The 23,523-nt window shown below is 61.3% G+C and overlaps 1 protein-coding gene and 1 pseudogene across 1 annotated transcript in view; one reads left to right on the top strand and one right to left on the bottom strand.

Annotated features, from left to right (window-relative positions):
• Positions 1-23,523, top strand: part of DLGAP2 (DLG associated protein 2) — a 247,632-nt gene that overhangs the window by 124,617 nt on the left and 99,492 nt on the right. Inside the window, exon 3 of the mRNA XM_015591803.2 lies at positions 2,551-2,583. Coding sequence (XP_015447289.2) covers positions 2,551-2,583 — 33 coding nt within the window. The remainder of the gene's footprint in view (positions 1-2,550; positions 2,584-23,523) is intronic.
• Positions 7,879-7,999, bottom strand: LOC112482209 (annotated as a pseudogene).

Below are 23,523 nucleotides of genomic sequence, written 5' to 3'. Positions count from 1 at the left end.
AACCCACCGTCTCCGACTTAGGTCGAGCAGACAGCCCAGCGCTGAGTTTTGGTCCTTTGGGGGCCGGGGGCCAGGGGCCGGGGTGGACTGGGCTGAATCCAGCCTCCACGCAGGCAGCTCTGCGCTCGCGGCCGCCCCCTGGCCCGTCGCTGTACCCTCTCCTGTTCCCGTCGTCAGCGGGTCAGGGTTCGGGTAGCCCCTGTCTCTCTCCTGTAGATGGGGCGCCTCCCTGAGACACCAGGAAGACTGTGGTCTCAGCTCTGCCCTGTCACCAAGGACAGAGGCTGGGTCGGGGGGCGTCAGACTCTGGTCCCATCATGTGATCGCAGACAGGTCCCTAAGGCGGTTGGCTCGGTGGCCTCCTGCACAGTGCAGGCAGTGAGGAGGGCTTAGCTGCGCTGTGGCCACGCCTGTGTGGTGTGGCGGTGTCAGCGTCCAGCAGGGGTTCTGGGTTGACTGGCACCGTGGGCCTCTGTGGTGGGCCCCTCCTGGCCACTCTGGGACTGCTCACAGCTGACTTGCACAGAGGTGGCAGGGGGACCTTCAGTTGTGTTTGGGACAAATAAAACCAACCAGAGCCTCAGGCCCTTCCCGCACCTTGGTTTCCAGGAAGCCCTCAGGGCTTGGCTTCTCATTGAACCGTCGGTTTCTGGGGTTCTGTGCCTCTGCCAGCAGCTCCGAGGACAAGGAAGATCCGCTTGCAGGTGTGTGACAGCGGAGTGTGGCGACAGCGGAGTGTGGTGACAGCGGAGTGTGGCGACCGGACGCCTGGCGCTGTCTGCTCTGGGGCTCTAGCTTCCGCCGCCCACGCAGGCACCTGCATTCTGCTGGGCCTCTGGGTCCTGGGGCTCTGTCCCGCCTGGAGCAGAGGCACAGTCAGACCCCCCTGTACGGCTCCTCCGTCTCTGCCCCCCGCAGCCACACCGCGGTGCAGCGGAAGCCCCTGGCACCGCCCCCGAACCTCGCAGAGGCCACGGCCCGCCCCCCGCAGACTGCAGGGAGGGCGTCGTGCGCTGCCCAGGCTCCCTGCACAGAGGCTGCGGGTGGCGGCTTCATGCCTGGCCCTCTCCGTCTCACCACCTCGGGACCTCGCTCACAAGCGTGTCTGCGGGTGGCTCAGAAGCGAGGGGACACTGTGGGCGCCTGGCTCCGCCTCTCCTCCTGACGCCGCTGGGTCCCAGGTCCTGGTCCCCGCTCTCTCTCACAGACCAATTAGCGACAGTTCTGGGCTCAGCACTGTGTCCCTGGAGAGGACACTGTTCAGGCCTGCCCTTCGTCGGGCCAGAAGTGGCAAAGCCATGGCAACTGATCTCGTCTGCGGAGGGAGCGAGCCGTCCAGAGGTCTGTCGCCAGCTGCAGGTCGTGCTGCCCCCGGAAGTCACACCAGTCCCGTCAGGCCGAGCGGCCAAGGCCCAGGCTTTTCTCTTGCTCTCGTCCGTCCCCTCCAGGCCCCTCCTGCTGCACATGCCTCCTGGGCTGAGCCTCACAGGCTGACGTCCCCTGTCCTCTGCTTCTGTCTGTCCCCACCCGCTCTGTCCTGTCCTAGGCCACCACGAGGCCCTCCTGTGGCGTGACGAGCATGCTGCTGCTCTGTGCTGTGGGACCCAGTGTGGGCTCCTGAGTTTCACCCTTGGAGACCTCAGGTGCTTCTAGGGTGCCAGTCCCCTCTCAGCCTGTCCTTGATGTGTGCTCTCAGCCTGTCCACCTGACAGCCCCTCACCAGCCTGTCCTGCGTGTCACCTGCCTCTTTGCCTTCATTCAGGCCTGTCCTTGGACTTGGGGTGCTTTTTTTTGTTGAAAACCCTCCTGTCCCTCGGGGTCCCACCCAGCTGATGGGTCTGCTGTGAGTCCTCTGCCGCCAGACAGGATCTGGCACAGAGGGCGCCAGCTTCCCTCCCGTGCTCGGTGCCGGCCGGCCCTGCACTAGCTTCTTCAATGTGCTTGTCACTCACCCCTCTCGTCCCCACATGCAGATATCACGGCCCCCATGGCAGAGCTGGGGGGACGGGTCGTTTCCCGGAGTCGCTCTGGGAAATGGACAGTGGTGGCGCTGTGCCCCGGCCCGAGTCTGAAGCCTTTCCCATGAAGAAGGCGCGTCACACAGAGACGCGCTTGTCTGCGTGTTGCGACTCTCAGGTGGGTCCAAGGCCACATCCGCAGCACCTTGGTCTGCTCTGCACAGCTGGGTGCTGGGCCCTTCCTGGGTTTCGTGTTCTCATTGAGTCGTAACGCGGCGCTTCGGCTCGTGACGGTTGGTGTCTGAAAGGAGACACAGCAGAGCCGTGAGCAGAGTCAGGCTGCGATGCTGAAACTAAGTCTCGAGACAGGCCGTCTGGTGCCAGCCGTCTGAGGGCACCCTGACGTGGCCCACCGTGCGACGGGTCCTCATCGGGGGGCATCGTGCATAAACGCTCCCTGCGGCTGCGTTTGACGCCAGCTGCCTGCACCCTGGCTTGCCTGCTGCACGCGTGAGCCGCGCGGAGCTGTCGCTGCCGCATCTGTAGCTTTGCCCGAGGCCTCGAGTAACGGCTTCTCTCTCTCTCTCCACAGAGTCGCAGTGCACGCTGTGCGGGGAGCCGGAAGGTGAGTGTGCGCTGCACCCGCGGGCCACATGGCGGACGCGGGCACTGGAGGCCGAGCGTGCCCGCAGCTCTTCGCGGTGCTGGACGGGATGCGGGGGACGGGGCCGAGCGCGGGACGGAGCCGGCACCGCGAGGGAAGCGGACGCCGCGACCCAGCAGCAGCGCTGCCTGTCCTGTGGGTTTAGGAAGTTCAGTCGGTTTTCCCCACGCACACACAACACACGTGTTCGCATGTAGCATGCACGCACACACACACGGTAACCCGTGTTCATGCATACACACAACGCACACAAGTACGCACACGACACACCCACACAACACAGCACGTGTTCATGCATAACACACGCACACACGACGCACACATACACGGCACATCACACGGTACAGCACACGTGTTCATGCACAACATGCAGTGCACAACACAAACGCATGCATGACACGTGCATGCACAGCACACACATGCACACACGACACATACACACATGCGCAACACAACACAAACACAGTACACATACACACACGTGTGTACACATGCACACTGTTGGGGACAGTCCCCGTGTGCCGTGTGCACCAGAGACACCGGGGCCCTGTGCCCACACCCAGGTCTCCCCGTCTGCTGTCTGTGGAGGCCGCGTGTGCCGTGCGGAGTGTGGCCGTCAGTGTGCGCGGTCATAAGGAGCAAATCCACGACTCTTGTGCGGAGATGGGTCCCTCTAGGGTGCTTGCTCAGTGACGGTGCTGGCCCGTTTCTGGGGACGTCACCGTGCTGGGTTCGACTCTGCAGTGGCCCGAGGCTGACCTAGATGGCCATACAGCCTGACCCCTGCCAGCAGTGGGCGGGGCCCGCTGCCCCAGCATCCTGGCCCAGGAGGAGCCTGTGGGTGCAGCCCCTCCAGACGGTCGCCAGAGCCAGCCCGTCCTGGGCGGAGTCCGGGGAGCACTCCCCCAGCTGCCTGCTCTGGTGCGAGGGCCCCATCACACACACTGTCAGCTGGCACATGCTCGTCCTTGTCCTGGGGGCACACCCGTGGTGGCACTCAGGTGAGGCCGACTTGCCCTCTGGCAGACGAAGGCCAGATCTCCAGCCGAGGAGACCCGAGGTCTGGGCCCGTCGGGCTGGGGTGGGTGACTGTCATGGGAGGTGGACAGGGGCAGTGGCGGCCTCCACGTGCCTGTCCCCCAGGCTCCCCGGCGCCTCTGAAGCTGGTTGCGGTTCAGATTGCAGGAGGGAGCGGGAGGCAGGATCTGGCAGCGCGGTCCCAGCTGCACTGTGTTTTTGAAACGGCCACCACATGAATATTCATGCGTTTTTCAATCATTTAAGTAATTAGTCTAAGTGAGAGCTGGCTGGGTGCGCTGAGTGGCATCCGAAATCAGCTCTTTTGTTTGGTGATTTCTGTGGCGGCTTCTACCAGTTAACTCACACTCTTGCTCAGAAAGGGTCAGAGCCAGAGGCTGGTGACAACGCAGCCATCGGGGGGTGTGGTGGCCGTCCCGCCCGGCGAGGGCATCACCGCCCGGCTCCTGCTCCTCTGGCTCAGTCCTCAGGGAGCCCTGAGCAGTCCTTCAGGGCTGAACCAGGGGGGCGGGAAACAGCCGTTTGTGTGTCCGTGCTCACCCTCTGCGGAGCAGCCCGAATGGTCGGCATTGTCTCAGACGGCGGTGTCTGCCAGCCCCGAGGGTCGGAGCAGAGTTTCGGGGTGCTGGAGACCTCGGCTCTGCACCTGCGGATCCCTACAGTAACGCAGTCCGTTCTTAGAGAACTAGAAACGTTAGTTGTATGTAAAATGTGGATCACAGAGTCCGCACGCACACCGCCTACACTTCATGCGCCGCCAGGTTTCTGAAATTTGGAGACCGATTTGATGGGGCGGAACCTTCGCGGGACGCGCTGCTGCTCGTCGGTGTTTTTCTTCCTGCTCAGATGCGTAGCTCATCGAGTCTGAGTCCTGACTGAGCACCGGGACCGTGGCGGGCCTTCTCGGGAGGCGGATGCATCGAGCCGGCAAGGCCTCCAGTGACCCGTTCCACACAAAAGACAAAAAAACTTAAAAATTCACTAGTAACAGTCTCGCTTGTTAAAACGATTTGCTATGATAACACAAGGGAGACCGTCTCAATTCGTATCATTTTCCTCATGGTCCCTGGCGCCTTTTAGACGTCAGTGGCAACTGGCTATGATGTAGCAAGGTCACTTGGTCCTTCTCTGTCGACGTCACGGGTACCCCCAAGGTTCTGTGTGACGCTGCCCGTCCATTTTGCACAGGGAAGTGTTTTGAGAGTCCCCGAGCCTTTCAAACTGTTCTGACAGGTACACGACACCACCTGCTTTGTAACGAGACCACAGGGACAGTTACAGACATCAAGCGGGACCACAGGTGTCAGTTCCTGGATTTGTCTGTTTACATTTTTTATGGTTCGTTTGTCCTCTGAGCAAGTGGATCCCCTGACATGGGAAGATGGATGATGAAGGCTGCTGAGGGGAACTTACTTGAAATCCACCCAAGGTCATAACGGCATCTTAGACCTATGTTATTTAACCCAATAAAAGTAGGAAATAAAATAAGCTATGAGTATGTAAGTTTGCACAGAGGGATATGCTAGAAAATGTTGGATTGGATTTTACCATGAAAGGTTTTTAAGTGAAAGAGGCCTAAAGATTATGACTTCAAAAGAAGTTGACTGTTGGCAGTGACATAAATAGGCACTGGATTATTTGGAAATGTTCTTTGTAGAAATTCCAGTCCAAAAGCAAAATGCAGGTTTAAAAAGAAGTTTAAGGTAAAAGATTTTCTTTCTAAATCTTTTTTTTTTACTCTGATCATTTAAAACACGAATCGGTTACTCCTGTCAGCGTTTTAGACAGATGGACAGGTGGATTGTGTTTTACTGTGAGTGGAAGGGGGCCTCACCCGCTCCCCCCACAGCTCGGGAGGAAGGACAGTGGGTGTCGTCTTGCATTTAGTGCCGTCAGGTTCCTAGTTTCTTAATGCGGATATTCAAGGGTCTCCCCGCAGGCTACTGAGCGCTGGAATGTTCCCGAGCTGTTTTCACACCGCCGGGGATGAGTCCTCCCGAGGTTTAAATCCCCCTCCACATCTGGGAAAGCTGAGCATCAGGGATTTAGAAGGGAGCATTTCCACCCCCTCCCCGCCAACCCCGTGCCTGTCCCTGGAAACACGGGCGTCACCTTATCAAATGCAACGGCCCCCTCCGTTTTGAGATCGTACCTTTTTAATGGTATTCTTTGGACAAAACCGGTCTTTTCTGATCACTGTTCTACAAACACACGAAACTGCCATCTAACAAGGAGCAGTGTTTCCAGTGCCTTGTTGAGCTGCAGGGAAGAAAGAAAGGGTCCCCCACATCCCGAGAGCTCAGGGGGGGGCTTTAACTGCAGGGGGCGGGTGTGCCGCTCAGGCAGGCGGAGGCCCCGGGAGGGCAGCTTGGATGTCACTTGAGAAGAGGACTGGAGGACACTGGCCCACGAGAGAACAAAGGGAGAGTGTCCCATGGGGGGGTACGGAGTGACCACCAAGAAGCACACGCGCCAGGCGTGGACGCGAATGTCGAGTCCCCAGGAGGGGAGCCGCGCTGGCCTCGGGCACTCGCGGGGACGGCCCTGCCCCTCACGCCACGCCGCCCGGCACCCCGCCGGGCTCTCTGCGTGTCTGTCCTGTGCCTTCACGGCAGATGCCTCCAGCCGGCTCCTGGGCTCTGGTCTGACTGCCGGCACGGGCGACTGCAGCCCCCGGACACGACCAGACGGCGGGCAGAGGGGGAGCCGCGTGTGCCACCTGCTGTCTGAGGTGCTTGCGGTCGTGCATCTGCGAATGACAGATGTGCCAGGAGCCCGACTTTGCAGATGTCCACCTTTTTCGGTTGTCCAGTATCTGAGAGTCAGGCATTCAGCTGGCGTCGAAACCATTCTCCCTCGTTAATTTGCTTGAGGAATAAATACATAAATATTTTGTTTTCCTGGTCACCGAGCCGTTGAAATACCAGTTCCAGGTCCATTAGGGTTAGATGAAGTCCCGTCTGCTTTCTCGTCCGTCGCTAACCCTGTGCCTGTGGGTTGTGCTTTGAAGCGTGTGTGGGGGGTGAACGCACACCAAGCACGGGGTCTGGGTGGCAAGGCCCTGGGGACCTTCCCAGCGTCGAAAAGCCGGCTGCCGAGAGCTCACGTGAGGACGGGGCCTGCCGTCCACCTTTGTGGCGGAACATCACCTCTTTGAACGTCAGTCCTTAGTTTTAAATGTGAATATCCTGATATGCGCGTGGGACCCCAAATGTTCCTAGGCCCTGGTGACCCTCAAGCTCCGAGGTGCAGTCAGGCCTCCTGCTCACTGAACTTGAAGTGTCTGCGCAGAGGTCAGAGTCGCAGCTTCCTGTGTGTCGCCCTGTAATGTTCTCTGCACTGGCAAACGTGAGGCCCTCCCGGAGGCTCATCTGACATGGCCCCAAGTCCCTGCCTGTGCCTGCGGCCTGTGCGTGCCGCCCCGTCCTGCTCCGACGGCTCTGGGGGGCCCCAGGGATGGGAGGCCGGCAGGCGCGCCGCAGGCTCACGGCTTTGTGTGCCCAGGGCTAGCGTCTGGGGCGGGGGAGTCCCGCCCGTCCCCGCCCGTCCCCGCCCGTCCCCACGTCCTCCTGCCTTTCTCCACGGCGTCCCTGCCCCGTTCCCCCAGCGCTCGGCGAGTCCCAGGGCCGTCCATGTGCAGGAAGGACGGCTGGAGCGTGCGGCCCGGGGGCGCTCACAGCCCATGCGAGGTTCCACAGTGCTTGGAGAACGTGCTGGAAGGGCCGCCCGCCGTGGGCCCGGTGTCCGTCACGGGTTCCCAGAACAGGCGACGTGAGCCCAGGGCCACAGCGCCCTGGAGTGTTCGCTCAGGTGCTTTGTTTATAGACGTGGGCTGCGTTTCAGGCACTGTTTGTTCTCTTGAGTGACTGACAGAAACAAAAAGCCGTCCGCACCACGACCCTTGTTGTCACCGAGACGTGGTTGTGATTTTGCTTTTCTCTGTTTTGTCTCATTAGCAGCGTGTGAGTGACAAACGATTGAGACCCCACAGCGTTTATCCTTCCAGAATGACCTTGGAAGCAAACATTCCAACACAGCCGCCATGTGTCCTCCTCCCGACTTTGTGATCACGTGACCCCGAACTCAAGTTGTGCCCTGGGAAGTGAGCAGAGACGTGACGGACGCTTCGTGTGTGTGCACGAGGCAACCCTTGGTTGATCTGACAGATTGCAATGACTTTGTCAACTTACAGTTCCTTATTTTTTATTTTATTTTTTCCGCCTACGGCACCCGGTCTTCCCAGGCGGTCTCTCCCATCCAAGTGCTAACCAGGCCCGACCCTGCTTGGCTTCCGAGCGCAGACGGGATCAGGCGTGCTCAGGGTGGCGTGGCCGCAGGCTACGGACACTGTTTTAAAAGCGGGCATCCCCGTGGTCTCGGAACAGAAAGCAGAGTGGACTTGGAACCACGGTGCTGACGCAGTCGACCTGACGGTTTTCCGGGTTCACGTGCGTCGCGTGTGGGGAGAGCCGGTGGCTGGCCGCGTCCGCGTCTGGGGCTGCAGAGCGTTGAGGGGAGACTTTGCCTGCAGACGGCTGCGATGCCCGGCCTCCTGCTCCCCTCGCCCTCATGCGCCTTCTCACGGCACACGCCCGCTGCCCTCCAGCTCGGGTCACACCGCCCACGACATGGAGCATCCCCTGGGAGGGGCCCCATCGGCCAGATGGCTGCTAGCGCGGGCCTCGAGCGTGCAGGCCGGCGCACCAGACGCCCGAGGCGGCTGGCAGCTGGCGGGGACGTGCCACTCCCACTTCAGACCCGGATGCCAAGCAGGGTCCGCGCTGGGCGCCAGGGCCACCCTACAGCACGCCAGGTGCCGTCACCGCGTCAGCGATGGGGGGGACGCACGGTCCCTAAGTACAGTCATGTGCCACGTAACGCTGGGGACGTGTTCTGAGCAGCGTGTCGGTAGGCGATTTCCTTGCGTGACGTCACCGGACACTGGCTGTGTGGCGGGCCACCGTCCCCACGAGGCCCGCCGTCAACCACACCGTCCTGGCATGTGCCCGCACCGTCTGCTGTTTGGCTTCTGCCAATTTGCGGGGGACAGGCCGTCGGGGGGCAGTGCTGTGGTGCCTTTGCCATCATGGCGCCTAGCTTCTGGCGACCTGACCTCTGGCCCTCAGGTGGCTGCGCCCAGGACCCCGTGTCTGCACCTGCGTCTGCCGTAGGGCGAAGCTTTGGCTCCCAGTGGGGTGTGGTTGCCGGGGCGTCTGCCCGCGCGTGAACTTGGTGTCTACGACGTTGTCGTGTCCGCCTGCTGTTCAGGGGCCCGGTGCCTCGTCCGTAGACGTGCGGCAGAGCAGGCCGCCGGGAACCAGCCTTTCAAAATGTCGAAGCTGTCGTGAGCGGGGGGTTCCTGCCGTTCAGGCTTATCTCCCACATCGTCGTGCGTTCCATGGGGGTGAATTTCAGCGCATTATCCGTTACCAGATGAAAAAGTAAAGTGTCAAGTAAATGACGATAAGTGTGTAAAAGAAAAATAGCATGAAAAGGAAAATTAGGAAAACGAGGAGAGAACTAACCAGGTGTTGGTGCGAATCCAGCTTTCTCCCCGTGAACCCCGCTGCCTCTGCCGCCTTCACCGCAGACAGGGTGGGCGCGGTTTGCAGGGGGTGCATCACACGGGGGCCCCGGTCATCAGCAGCTCCACGGGGCTCTCCAGTCTGCAGCCAGGGCCTGCCCCTCCCTCGGCAGAGACCGAGGGGCCCACCCGTCCCCCGGCGTCCCTGCCCGTGCGGGCCGGGCCAGCGGCTGACACGTGGGCGGAGCGCAGCGGACTCCACAGGGACGCAGCAGTGCGGTTAGGCTGACACTGTCACAGGCCAGACATCGCCCCCCCCAGGCACGTGGCCTCTCATCTCAGAGCGTCTGAGTGGGGAACACGTTTCAGTGGACGGGGCGGTAGGGGAGCAGGGTGATGTTTGCTCGGAGAGGCTCAGGGACCACTGAGCAAAGTGCGAGCCTGCTCGGGTCCTGCCTGGCGGTGAACTGGGAATCCCTGGTGACACTGAAGAGTGAGCCCCAGCGAGACAGGCCGGCCAGCGGTCAGCCGGGGATCCCAGCCTGGCGGGCCGTGTCCCCGCCGAGCCCCTTGACTGATTATCTGGAGCACCTGACCCAACGCTACCCCGACAAGCACGCCTGGCGTCGCCTTCAGCAGCACACGCAGAGCGATGGCGGTGTCCTCTGCTTTCTCACCTTCCGGAGCAGTTACTACGGAGTCGTGAAGCAGAAACGGGGCGGCGAACATCCCGACGCAAGAAGCAGCTGGAATTTCCTGATTCAGGGTCAGAGAGAAGTTGAATGAATTGCTCTCTCCTCAGCTGGCACTTGCATTTAGTGTGATTGGGGCCATCGAAACGCTAAGTCAGTTCGCGCGACCCAGTGCGCAGAGGGGGTCTGTGCCGAGCTAGGCGACCAGGGTCTCTAGACAGCTGGCGTCCGGTGGAGACGCAAGAGCACGTGCACCCTGTAACCTCCACAGCGCGTTTGCCTGTGTCGCGAAGGTGCCGAAGACACGTGGTTTCAGCTGTGAGAAGGGGTGACCCGGTGCGAGCATCAGCTGTTGGGGAGGGAGGCCTCTGAAGCAGGCGGGCGCTGGACCCTAAGAGCAGAGGCTCAGGGCCCGTGGGGTCGAGGTGTGGGGGACTCGGGGGCTCAGACCGCGCGCGGGTGGCCTGTCACACCACGCTGCCGACTTTCCGTAGTGCCCCATGTGGGGCCGTGAGCCGTAGGAGCGTGAACGCAGCCCTGTGGGGCAGAAGCAGGCCTGGCTTCGCCGGGCCCCCCAGCACTGTGTGGCTGTGCGGGGGTCCGGCCACCACGGCCCGTGCTGTGGGCCGTGGGCACCTGTGGGCAGTCTCGGCTCGTCGATGCCATGGCACTCTGTGCGTCTGTCCCCGCATGGCTATCTGGCAGAGCCCACTGGGCCGCTGGGGACCTTGGCCCAGCTCCCGAGTTCCCACCAGGGGCCAACATTGCGGTTGAGTGGGCAGGGTGTGCCCGAGTCCCCGCAGAGAGCTGTTTCTGGAAGGTACTTCGTTGCTCTGGGTGGGCTTGTTGGGCAAGTTTGGAGATGGGCCTTCACCCCATCCACAAACCCTGTCTGCCCCCGGTGCCAGGCAGGTAGGCGGCCCGGCTGCGGGGAGGGGAGCTCCCCTGACTGTGCAAGTCAGGGGATTTCAGTCGTCACCGCCTGCCCGGTCCTGCGTGGCCCGCGTCCCTCAGCCGCGTGCGTGGTGCAGGGAGCCGAGGCGGCTTCACCCGGAGGGAGGGGAGGTTGACATGGTCGTCCAGGCCTGCTCTGCAGCTCCGACACGCAGACGGCCGGGCTGGTCCCCCAGGCCCCCGAGCGTGCACAGGCGCTTGGAGTGCACTGCAAAGTGTGCTGCCCTAAACCTGGATGCACCCCAAACCCTGGCCAAGAGGAGTGCTCCCTCCCAGAAGCTGGTTCTGATGAACCGGGGTCTGCGCCGCGTGTCCTCTTACGAGGATTGTGTTGCATCCCCAGTGAGGCAGGCAGATTCTGTACTGGGGGGTCAGGCTGGGGGACACGGGTGTGTGATGCCGACCCGGAAACTTCAGTTAATGTCCCCGAGCGTAACAGCTGAGTGCGGCCTGACTTCTGCCCCGTGTGCTCTGTGTGCCCCATGCGCCCAGTGTGCTCCAGGCCTGTGTTCCATGTGCCCCATATGCTCTGCGTACCCCAGGCCCGTGCCCCGTGTGCCCGTGGTTGGCCGGGCCTGTGCCCCCATGCCCTGCTGACGCTCGTCCTGCTCCTGAAGACAGTTCGGACCTGAGCCACGCGGGAACCGTCCGTGCAGGGAGGCCTTGTCCGCTGCAGTCACAGCTCCGGCACGGTCACGTCAGCTCGGCCGCCTCCGCCTCGTCTGCGTCCGTGTGACCGTCCTACGTTACGGAGAATGCGCTTGTCAGTTACATTTTAACTTATTTGGAGCCGAGGTTATTTAAAATAGAGAACAGTCTTATCCTAAAGGCTAGTGTGCTGAGACGCGTGCACACACACGCACACGCGTGAACACACGTGAACACAATAGGGCTATATCTGCAGGGACACAAAACCTGAAATGAGTGTCTTTAAACTCATTTTCTAAAGCATTTTATTTGTTTATGTTTGTTTTAATCGTGGCTCAGCTCAATTAAAACTAAGCATCGCAAACCCACAGGCTGATGACAAGCAGAGGGGGCCACCGCTGCTCCTGATGGCATCTGCACCCTTCCTGCCCTGGGAGACCGTGCTGGGGACCTTCTGAGGCCCCTCCACCTACAGCAGTGACACCCGCCATGTGCTGCGTCGTGCTCAGTGTTTTGCACCTGTCTGATTTGCTTCTCTCTGCTTGTTACTTGTTTTTACTATAATCAACATCACAGCAAAGTCACACCCGGTCTTTGATCCCTGAGAGCCACCTGATACAGCGCCGGGTCTCACGTCCTGAGTCACACAGATGCCGCTCAGCTGTTCCACATGTAACACCCGATCGTGATGCTCACGATGGGGGGAACCTGAGGACCGCGTGATCCTGGCCCCCCAGTCTGCACCAGGCGGCTGGACGCTCCGAGGGCAGCATGCCGACGGCACCTCCCAGCAGCGCTCGTGCAGCAGAGAGCCAGGCGGACGTCCAGCTCGTGGCAGAGAACCCGGAGAGACAGCAGACACGGTGGCAGGTCTGAGCCCCAGATGCCCGAGGGCCAGTCACGTGATGGTGGCCGTCACCCGGGTATGAAGCAAATGCTCGCCAAGTGCTGCCCAGGTCCCAGGCCGGCCAGCTCCATTCGGGGACTGCAGCCTGGACAAGACAGGCCTTTGAATCTGGGGCGACGGAAAACAGCGGTGTGGCCGCCAAGCCCGCGTGGAGGCCAGGGCGTGGCTCACTCAGTCTCCCACGAGTGACTCGGCCGCAGCGCGCGCTCATCCTCCTGGCCAGCGAGGCTGCGATGGAGCCAGGGAACAGGCGACCGGTCCCGGCCTGGGCCTCGTGTGCAGCTGCATCTGAGGAACGCTCGCCCGACCCCCCGGCATTGTCCCCTGGGGTGGCGGGTCTTCAGTGCTGCCTCGTTTGGTTTATATAAGTCATATTTATTTTACATTCTGCTGAAAATAATGCGTCTTCGTGGTTTTCACGAGATGTAAACCTGTTCATTGCCGTCTGTTCATCCTCCTCGGTCGGCTCGTGCACGACGCTAGCTGTTGAGCGTTAGAGTCGCAAGTGACCGTGTCTCATATCACTTACGGAACTAGGCACCACGCTTGACCTGTGCCTATTCACTTCATTTAGATAGATTGCCGAATGGCGCACGTTTCACTATACAAATACGTAATAATGGTTTCTGAAGACCCGAAAAGATGCTCAGCCTTCGTAACGATCCAAGAAATATTTTTATGAAGTGGCAAAGGTCAAAGCATTTCTTAATGTGCTGCACTGGTGACGGCCTCAGACACCCCCTCGCGACCGACACAGCCTCCTTGCCAGGACGTTGAAGGTGCAGAGGAGTGACAGGCAGGAACGTGGCGGAGTAAGAAGCTTCGAGGGCTAGTCTACCCCAGAAACTCAAAAAACGCAGCCTTCGCGAAAGTGAAGTTTAGAAAGTCACTAAAAACACTACTGTAGCCAACCATCAAAGACAGCCGACCCAGGGAAGGCTTTCCAGAGTTACTATAGTTTCCAAGTGTTCGGTTTCCCCCCAAAAAATCAAAAGACCTGAAAAGGAAGAAAGAGCTGCGGCTCGTTCAAAGCAGCGAAGACGGGAGGGGGTGGGTCAGGCCCGGGAGGAGCAGACGTCGCGCGCCCTGGACGAGGCTTTGACGACGCAGCTCCCACCGACCGCGGGGAGAGGGAGGGACGCCCGTGGGAGCACGTGCCGGGCGCGGGGCCCTGTCGCGGGCGGGGCGCAGTGCGGCCTCGTGGGCAAGGTCCCGCTCCCCCGGTCAGCGTGGCCGCGTGTCCTGTGCACTCCCCGAAACGCGTTTGCAAAGGCCCGGGTCTCGGTTCTCGAGAGACCACTGCGTGGCGTGACGGTCCCCACCACTGAAGAAGCCGTCACAACTGAGCCGCCGGTGAAGCCACGGGGCCCAGAAGTCCCACAGCCGCACTTTAAATGCTCCGCGACCTGAAAGCTGTTGCATCTAACCACGTGTCTTCAGAGCGTTAAAAACCTTGTGAGCGGATTCAGTTCTGCCATGGTTTAGAAAAACAGGCGCCTTCCCGAGCCCACGTCGCATCGTGCGACTTCCCGCGAGCCAGGCCTGCTTCCCGCACTTCAGCTGCGAGGGTCGAAGTCTGTTTCTGTCAACGTCCTGAAGCCATTTCTGTGTCACTGCGTCGGCATCTCACCGAGTCACCGACTCGAACGTCTTCCTGTCCCAGCTCACGCCCACACAGTGCCCTGAAGACGGCGTCACGCGCAGCACCGCCCTGCTCCGCGGCGGCGGCGGCCGGTCCGCCGGGTGCGTGAAGGGGGCCGGGGTGCGTGAGGTGCGTGAAGGGATGTGTCTGCGTCGCCCGTGGGGGCCCAGCCACCCCCGCCACCTGCCCTTCCCAGACGCTGTCTCGTCGTGCTGGGCTCTCTGTCCGCCCTGCTGCCGCGGCCCTCCCCACATCTGCCGGGCGGGACCCGCTGCTCCGCCCCCACAGCACTGGGTCCTGTCAGTTCTTTCCCGCCCGGACCCCCTCCCCCCGCACAGCACCCCGACCACCTCCGTTCAGACAGAGCCAGGACCACGTGACTTCACTTAGACGTGGAATCTGAGGAGAAAGATGAACAAGCAACAGTAAAAGGACGGATTTGGCTGCAAAAGGACACAGTTGGCGGCAGAACAAATGGAGAACTCAGACGAGTCCACCCCTCGTAAATGAAATCGTGATAAAAATTCTGAACCTCTGCGTTTCTTAGAACGGGGGCGGTGGAGAGAGCGTAACTAGTGAGGCAGAGAGGCTCGGGGTGGGGGCCGGTGCTCAGCCAGTGTCGTGACGCGTGTCGTCTTGATCCCAAGGAGCCGAGGTCAGCACGAGGGAAAACACTGCCGTTTTCTCGTGATCACAGCTGGGAAGCATCAGACGAACGGCGAGGACAGCGAAGGTGCATGAAGGACACAGTCGTGCACGCACAGTGAGCGTGCATTGTCGTCATCTTAATACACGATCGCTCCTCCCCCCGCCCCCAGCAGTGTAGACGCTTGCCGGCAGTGTAGACGAGATGGCGTGGGGGTCTGGGTGTGGACAGCCGTCGGGCGGCCTGCCGAGCTCCGACTGCCCACTCCCTGCCTGGGCAGCTCACGGAACCGCCTCGTTCGCTTCGGAGTTCACTTCTGTGGAGCAGAGACCCTCACGCACGCCGTCCGCGGGCTGACCTGGTGCGTCCTAGCCGTGGCTGGCACCGGCATCCGTGCTGGCCGGCCACCACCGTGGTCATCACCCAGCCTCAGCACACACTTTTTGGTCGCCCGAGACGGTCCCCACCACGCAGTCGTCATGAGAACAGGTGGTCCTCTCTGCTTCTCCCTCCGTGTTCCACTGGGGCAGACAGGTTGTAAGGGCCAGTTGCCAAGATCAGATAATAGCTTTAAAAACTCTCATTGATTCGTTTTGCTTTCTCTATAAAAGCAGCTGCCAGATTTAATCTGAGAAGTCGCTTCTCCATTCAGGAAACGTGGTGAGCCTTCAGGAGGGGGGTGGGGGTAAACATCAGCTCAAAGGAGTGAGAGTCTGGCCAGCAGCCGCCTTAGGGACACAATGCTGCCCCGATGCTCGTTTTCATTGTCCCTTAAAGGTCCATGGGTCACACACTCTTGAAAGTGTCACTGAAGTTATTGATGGGGGGCCGCAGAATAAGGCAGGGTAGTGGACGTGCTGGGCACTGAACGCGCGAAACTGTATCTCTTTACTTTTACTTCTGGGAATCAGAGCCGTGTGCGTAAATTGTAAAACCGCACCGCGTCTGCCGTGTTTGGCGAGCGTGACTGCGGGGGGGAGGGGAAAACGCCCTGGCCAGGCAGCCCGAGAGCACGCCCCCCACCCTCGGAGCCGTCTGGGTTAGGCTGGGTTGTCTGGTCCAGTGCAGTGCTGGGACCCAGGGCCCTCGGGGCCCTGAGCATGGCAGGGGGTCTGGGGTGACATTCTAGATGTCATAGCAGCTTCGCCCAGGCAGCCAGCTCCTCGTCCACTGGGGCCGTCCGTTCTCCTTGAGTGGGCTCGGCGCCCTGTGCTCACGCCACAGGGCCGTCGGAGTCACCGCTTGGTGGATCAGAACGGCGGGGGCTGTGTCGGCCGGTCAGCCAGGCTCTCGGGGCGAGGACGCACGGACACAGCACACCGGGGCGGCCTCCTGCGCACGCCAGATGGGCCCGCTCTGTTCTGCCGGCATCATAACGGCCGGGCCAGCGCTGTCTTCCAGACGGCCGTGGGCTGCTCAGCCACTTCTGACACAGGGACGCGGGCTCCTGGGACCTGTCCCTTGCTTAGCAGACGGGCTGACGCGGGGCCCGGCTGTGGAGCGGAGCCCCGGTCTCCTCGTTAGCTCTGGGCTGAATCGAGCCACTCAGATTTGGGGACTGAGCATCCACTCAGCTCTGAGGCAAGATGGGCATAAGGACCCAAGACGTCCATGTGGGAGGTATGGGGGGGTGACGTGCGGTGGTGACCACCTCCGATGGTGACCGCGGAGTCCCCGCTGGCCTGCCGCCTGAGGACACAGCTCGGGCGGAGCGCTGTTTCTCCGGGCTCCCAACGGACCTGCCGACAGGAGCAGGTGCTGCGCCCCCGGCCCCCGGCCCCAGCACTGTCGGGAGGGGCGTGCAGCTCGCCCGTCAGAATGGGCGGCCTCGCCCATGGTGACAAAGAGGGCTGAGTTCAAGTGTTCATTTTGTACAGATGATTTGCCAAACCGTGGGCTGTTTTCCCACTTCAGAAGTTCTCGCCTCGTCCTCAGAGGTCGCTGTCGCCGCCCACACTCTGTAGGCACAGGTGGCGCCGGTTCCATGTGGACCGCGGTCTTGCTCGTCCTCAGAGGTCGCTGTCGCCGCCCACACTCTGCAGGCACAGGCGGCGCCGGTTCCGTGTGGACCGCGGTCTCGCTCTCTCGCCAGCCATGGTGGGGGGGGGGGTTTAGGGTCACAACAGGCGGAAACCTACAGATTCGGGACTCACACAGGCGTTGCCCCGAGTCCCAGCTCAGCAACGCGGTGGCCGTGCGCTTTGAGAGACCCTCTGCGCCCCTTCACGGCGTGGCGAGGGCGCTGCCCGCTTCGTCCCCGAGGGTCAGACCCAAGACCAGTGGCTTCTCTGAGGCACCTTGCAAACCCTCCCTTAGCCGTTCAGGGTCCACGAAGGTGTCTCTCCAGAGAATCGAAACTGCTGACCTCTTAATCTCACGACGGACAGAGCCGCGAACCCACCGCACACACGTAAGTGGAGACTCGCCCCTGGCGTTCGGCTCTGTCGTTCTTTTTAAAGAGAATTAATTCTGTGGTGTTTTAGTGAAATTTGCCACGAAGGAGGAAATGCGAAATGTTTTGTTTAGGGCAGGAGCGGGGCGCTGAGCCCGAGGTGTTCTCCAAGGGTGGCATTTGCTCCGCTGCACGAGCTGCTTTGGAAAATCACTCGCGTGAGTCTGCAGTTTGGAGAAGGGACGGGCAGTGCCAGCTCAGTCACGGCTTCGTCGCTATGGGAACCAGAGTTCACAAACGTTTCCTGAGCAGACTCGAGCTGGAATTTGAACGGGGTCTGATTCCAATAACCTGATATCGATTAATATTCCTTACTAGAAATACCACCGTCTTCGTGGCCGGTGAACATAAACGTGAAAGTAGGAACATTTCCTTGAAATGTGGGTGGCCGTTTACAAACGTTCTTGGCTGTAAAGCAGTGACAGCTTCGGGTTAGGCTGGGTGCGAACGTCAGGGAGAGCTGGGGATGCGTCGTCTGTGCTCGGCAGGAAACTTAGCGACGAGTGACAGCCTGCTGGGCAGAGCGCGTTTGGACGCTGAGAGCTTAGGGAAGGGAGCAGCGGCCACAGACTGCGCTGGAGGTCAGTGTAGTCGGGCCACGTGTGCCCGCCTCGCTGGGCGACCGTCCGCGAGAGCCTTGCCAGCGACCTAGGAGGCAGTATGCTGCGACGTCACCGGGGCCTCCCAGGACAGGCACAGCGTGTCCTCAGCCACTGTCCACCGTCGGACCCCGAGCCGCCCTCTTCCTTGTTTGCGGTTTAATGCGTCGCACCCACCCGGATGGGCAGGTGTGACCGCGTCACTCGTCCTGGAGAGGAAGCAACGTTCAGACGGCGTCGTCCCCCCTGCAGCATCACATGACACGACACTGCAGAGCTGGGACCCAGGGGTCTTCGGTTCCAGGCCGCGTGTTCCAGCCGGGCGCGGACGTGGCGAGCAGTGTTTGTCCTGACGTCAGCCGCCGCTCACGCTCGGCACACTCCAGCGCGTGCATACGGCCCAGCGGCCAGCGCCCCGGAGACCCACGCGTGTGAGAGGTCGTGCGAGGGGTCGTGTGAGGGGTCGTGTGAGGGGTCCTCGGGATCCGGCTGTACCTGCTTCACGTGTCCGTTGCTGCCGATGTGCCTCAGCCCGGCTTTTAGGGAGACAGCAGACCGTTTCAGGGTTCCAGCATCCGCTCCATGCAGAGCTGCGCCCCGTGCTTCCCAGACTCTAACTCTGAGCCCAGGTGCCCCGCCGCGGCTCTCGTTCCCGAGGGGGGGGGGAGCATTAGCAGCGTCCCCCGGAGCGCAGTGCTTGGTGGCACAGCTGCAGCCGGGACCAGCCCTCCGGCTCCAGACTCACTTCAGAGCCGCCTGTCACGTCTCACTGCTTCGGGGGGTGGAATGTTGGATTTTACTTCTCTTAATTTAAAGAAGGCGAAGAGATGGTGGTTGCAGTCGGGGGAAGGGCCCTGGAAGAACTCCCGCCAAACGTCGGGTGACGAGGCGGTCTGTGTCGTGGCCGCGTGGCGCCTGCTCGGCGTGCAGTCCTGCTTCGCGTCCTTCTGGATCCTCTGCCTTCAGGGACGTGGGCCTTAGCTTGGCCATGCGACCGCAGCGAAGACAGTTTATGCCCTGCGCGCTGCGTTCAAGCTTTTCAAAAGTCCGCGTAAGAACCAGCCAGACGGCACGGTGGGCTCCGAATGGGCCACCCACCGGGCCCAGGTGCAGCAGGTGCTGGGGATCTCGATCCGGCAGAGAGGGAACGAGGAAAGGCTGAAAGACACTCGTTGTCATTGCAGCCACAGCACACGGTGCATTTGCTGTGAGGATAGTTTAAGGCCAAACCGGAGAAAATGGCAGAAATGAAGAGACTGGGCCCTGGGAGGCAGCCGCAGCCTGTCCCACTCCTGAAGTCCTCGCACCGTCCACTCCGTCGGCAGCAGGAGGGGACCGCGCCAGCTGGCCGAGGAGCCGGGGTCGTAGCCCGGGTCGGCGTGCTCGGTGCTGCCTGTCGCACAGACTCGGACAGCCACGCGGGTCAGCACGTGTTTGAAACGGCCGCCTTGCTGCACAGGTTGGAGGAGAAGCTCCTGAAACATCTCATAAAACAAATGCGTGTCAGAGCGGCAGGTCCACACTATCAGCCACGATTTTCTACCCGATGGTTGGGGCGTGTGTAGAGAAATGAAGCCTACGGGGGTTTCAGTTTAAGGTGGGAAAGCCACTAAGAGGGGAATTCTACACAGAAATAAAATCCGAGAACGAAACTCAAGCCCAAAGAGAGGCAGCTTGAGGGAGTGACGTTTGTGAGACGAGACGCAGCGACGTGGTGGACGCGCAGGCTCCGCTGACGGGCGCGGCGCTTTCCTGAGTTCCAGGGCCGCAGGTACGGGGGCACTGCTCACACCGTCCTGTGAAAATCCCGACCTTCCGTGTGTGCTTGGTAAAGAGCACAGATGTCTTCACGCCTCAAGTTTAGTGAAGCGTCTGCTACTGGAGATCGATTGACTTAATTTAAGGCTCCATGTAAAGTGAAACTCAAGTTTGGTGCCACAGATGCAGCTGAAATTTCTTTTCCAAGTTTATAGCTCAGAGCGCAGGCGAGCTTTCGCCAACGCCACGGTTTCCACGGGGAAGCGTCCACGTGCCAAACTGGAGGTGCTGGGTGGACGTGTGGCCCCTTCTCAGCGTGCCAGTCAGGTGACTTGTCAACACACACGCGCACACTCTCGTGCACACACGCATATCCACACGCACACACGTGTGCACACACATCCACGTGCACGCGTGTGCACACGTTGCGTCCCCGGGCAGGGCTTTCCCTGGCATGGCTGGAACGTGAGCTGTCCCCGCGGCCAGAGAGCCTGTCTGTGGGCGGCTTCGTGATGCGGGGACGTCCTGCCGTGCTCGTTATCTTAAGAGTCTTGTTCGTTCACGTTTAGGGAAACAAGCCGTGGACGTCCCCGCGGTCTTAGATGAAGTGTCGCTCAGCCGTCTGTGTAGATGGGGCCCATCGCACACCAACAGCAGGGACTTGACTCCCGCAGAATCGAAATCCTTCATTTTAAGGACCCGAGAACGAGTGTATCATCTTTGCTTTTTAAATGTGACGTCAGGAATAGCAGGGACGGAGGGAGCCGGTGACAGAGGAAGCAGGGTCCCCGACACGGACAGCAGGAGCGGCAGGGGTGTCCTCGCTTGTGCCCTTGAGTGGCCGACTGCGGGGTGCTCGGCGGTGGTGCTGGGTCTGCGCAGCGGGAGGCGCCAGGGACCTTGGCAGACGGGCTCGCCCAGAGCTGAGCCGAGACTTAGGGTCTCTGCGCGTGGGGCGTCGCTCCCGTCCACGAGCCGAGAAGCAGGATCAGCTTGGCCAGGGGTGTTGCTGAGATGCCCGCGGTGGGTTCCGACAGCTCCCGCAGAGCTCTCGTGAGCCCGTGCGAGGGGCAGAGCCCACGGTACGCCCCGGGGCGCGCCCTGTCTCCGCCGTTCTGCGAGAGAAAGACGCCGCAGCTGCCTGGGCCGGGCGCTTATCCAGTGCGGACCCCCGAGAAACGAGGGCCCTTGCAGCCGCCACGACAGCTCGCCCTCCCCCCCCACTTCTTGTCAGCGTCTGTGCCCGCGCATGCCGCAGCCGAGTCACCGCCGCTGTCCCGTTTGCCGAGTTAGGCAGATTGCAGCGCGGGCTCGCCTCCCGGCACGTGGCCAAGCCTTCTCGTCCAGAAGCCCCGCGTTGTTTTCAGTGTCACCTGTCCCCACGGGGGGTCACGGACGGGCTGCATGCCCTCCACGTGGCGGCTGGCGTTCCCCAGACCAGGGCGTCGATCAGAAACAGAACGGGACGTTGACGCGGAGTGGGGCCCTGGTGTTGGGCTCGTTGGCCCGGGTGAGACAGGAGTGAGGACACGTGTGCATCGGCGCGGGTGCATGTGAGCTGGGACCGCCCCTCACAGGCAGGCGCCACGCGTGACGCTCACGGAGGCCGGGCTGCGCGTCTCGAGCGTTTGATCAGAGTGGCTGAGGTGGGACATGGGGGGTCAGCGGCGGTTCTGGGGGGTGCAGAGGTCGGAGGCAGGCGATGCCAGCATCCATTCAGGGCACTTCCTGCGGATTCTGAGCCGCACGCCGGACGCTGGTCCAAGGCCAGGCCGCGTCGGTGGTGCTCACCGTGCGGCCCTCGGACCAGCAGCTCTAGCCTCGCCACGGTCATCTCAGAAGGGCAGGTCGAACCCCCGCCCACCTGCTGCAGCCGAGCTCGGGGACCTGCGGATGGTCACCCGCCGCGGCCTGAGCTCAGGCGTGGGCAGGGTGACACCAGATCAATGAGACTGGAGCGGGGGAGACAGCCCCTCGTTACCTTGTGGGGGAGGCCATCCTTGCGTTTCCTGTGGGTCCCGGTGGGACTGAGCCCCACTGGGCTGTGCCGGGGCCTGTCTCATTCCTCCACGATGCGAGTCACCAAGCCGAGTGCCACCAAGCCGAGTGCGTGCTGGCGTGGGTGCCTGCGACGGCTCTGCGTCTGTGCTCTATGCCACCCACGAGCTCAGCGCATAATTGTGGGCACCAGTCACCTCCAGACTGCACTTGGTGCCGTCTCATGGACGTGTCTTGGGGTCTCGTGACAGAAACAGGAATAAACCAGCTGCACCGGGGCCCCGCCCCACCCCGCTGCGGGGCCATCCGGGGCTGGGAGGTCTCCTTCCTCCACGATGCGAGTCACCAAGCCGAGTGCCACAAAGCCGAGTGCCACCAAGCCGAGTGCCACCAAGCCGAGGCGTGCCGGCGTGGGTGCCTGCGACGGCTCTGCGTCTGTGCTCTATGCCACCCACGAGCTCAGCGCATAATTGTGGGCACCAGTCACCTCCAGACTGCACTTGGTGCCGTCTCATGGACGTGTCTTGGGGTCTCGTGACAGAAACAGGAATAAACCAGCTGCACCGGGGCCCCGCCCCACCCCGCTGCGGGGCCATCCGGGGCTGGGAGGGAGCAGAGTGCCGTGGTCAGTGCCCACGTCCACGGGGTCGGGAGGGGCAGCAATGAGAATTCGCTGTTGTCAGCAAGTCTCACGTGGAACGTGCGACTGCACAGCTGCAAACGCGTTTGGAACAGAAGCCCCTCCCAGGCCTTCAGCGTCCCCCAGCCGTGAAGCTCCGGGCCAGAGCCTTTAAAAAAACAAAATCCCCATTAGACAGTTCACTTTGATTTCAGTCTCTATGGAAACTGGATATTCAGATTTGTTAAGATATTTTTGTCTTTGGAGTTTTGCGTGTCTTGGAATCGGAGCACGTGTACAGACAAAAAGCCTGGCATCCCGTGGGGTCTGTGGGGCATGGGCCGCAGGCTCAGGTGGCCGCGACAGTCTCCGGAGAAGCAGAACCCAAAGTGGCCTCTGTGGAGTGGAGAATCCGAGGGTTGCTAAACAACGGAGTCCATAGAAGTGGATGAGTCTGACGCTCACTGCCCTGGAGGGTGTGGGGTCCCCTTCACAAGTCAGCATCAGCCTGCACATGTGTGTGTGCACGTGTGTGTGCATGCATGTGTATGCGTGTGTGCACGAGTGCATGCACGCGCACGTCGTGTGTGTGTGCATGGGTGTATGTGTGTCCATATGCGTGCACATGTGCATGTCAGTGTGTGCATGTATGTGTGTGCGCATGCATGCATTGTGCGTATGCTCACGTCCACGTGTTGATGTGTGTGCGCATCTGTGTGTGTCAGTGTGTGCGCATCTGCGCGTGTGTGCGTCTGTGCGTGTCAGTGTGTGCACATGCATGCATTGTGTGTGTCCACGTGTGTTGATGTGTCTGCATGTGTGCATCTGTGCGTGTTAGTGTGTGCGTGCGTGTGCATGTGTGTGCACATGCATGCATTGTGTGTGTGTGTCCATGTGTGTGCACATCTGCGTGTGTGTGTGCGTGAGCACCTGCATGTCAGCAGAGACACTTCCACCATGGTGTCATGTTTGGTCCCGCGGCCGCCCCCTTCCAGCGTGTCCCGCGTGCATGTGTGTGCACATGCATGCATTGTGTGTGTGCGTGTCCATGTGTGTGCACATCTGCATGTGTGTGTGCGTGAGCACGTGCATGTCAGCAGAGATACTACACCGTGGTGTCATGTTCGGCCCCTCGGCCGCCCCCTTCCCGCGTGTCCCGTTGGGTGCCTCAGGCTCGAGGGAGGCTTTCCTTCCTGTGCACGCTTTTAGGGAGTTTAGTCTGTAACGAAAGCCCCTCTTCAGGGTGTTTGAAGGCCAGCGCTCTCCTGCCTTCCAAGGCCGAAGCCGTCCGTGGAGCGGCCGGGCGGTGGCGGGCAGGTCTGGGCAGCAGGAAGGTGTCGCTGGCCGCATGCTGGCGGGAAGCGGCTGGGAAGCGCGCCTGCACAGTAGTGGGCGGCTGGGCGCTTGCTCAGGTCTTCGTTTGA

Source organism: Pteropus alecto, unplaced genomic scaffold (assembly GCF_000325575.1).
Source record: "Pteropus alecto unplaced genomic scaffold, ASM32557v1 scaffold35, whole genome shotgun sequence".
Lineage (NCBI taxonomy): Eukaryota > Metazoa > Chordata > Mammalia > Chiroptera > Pteropodidae > Pteropus > Pteropus alecto.
This window is presented reverse-complemented; position numbering and strand designations above follow the sequence as displayed.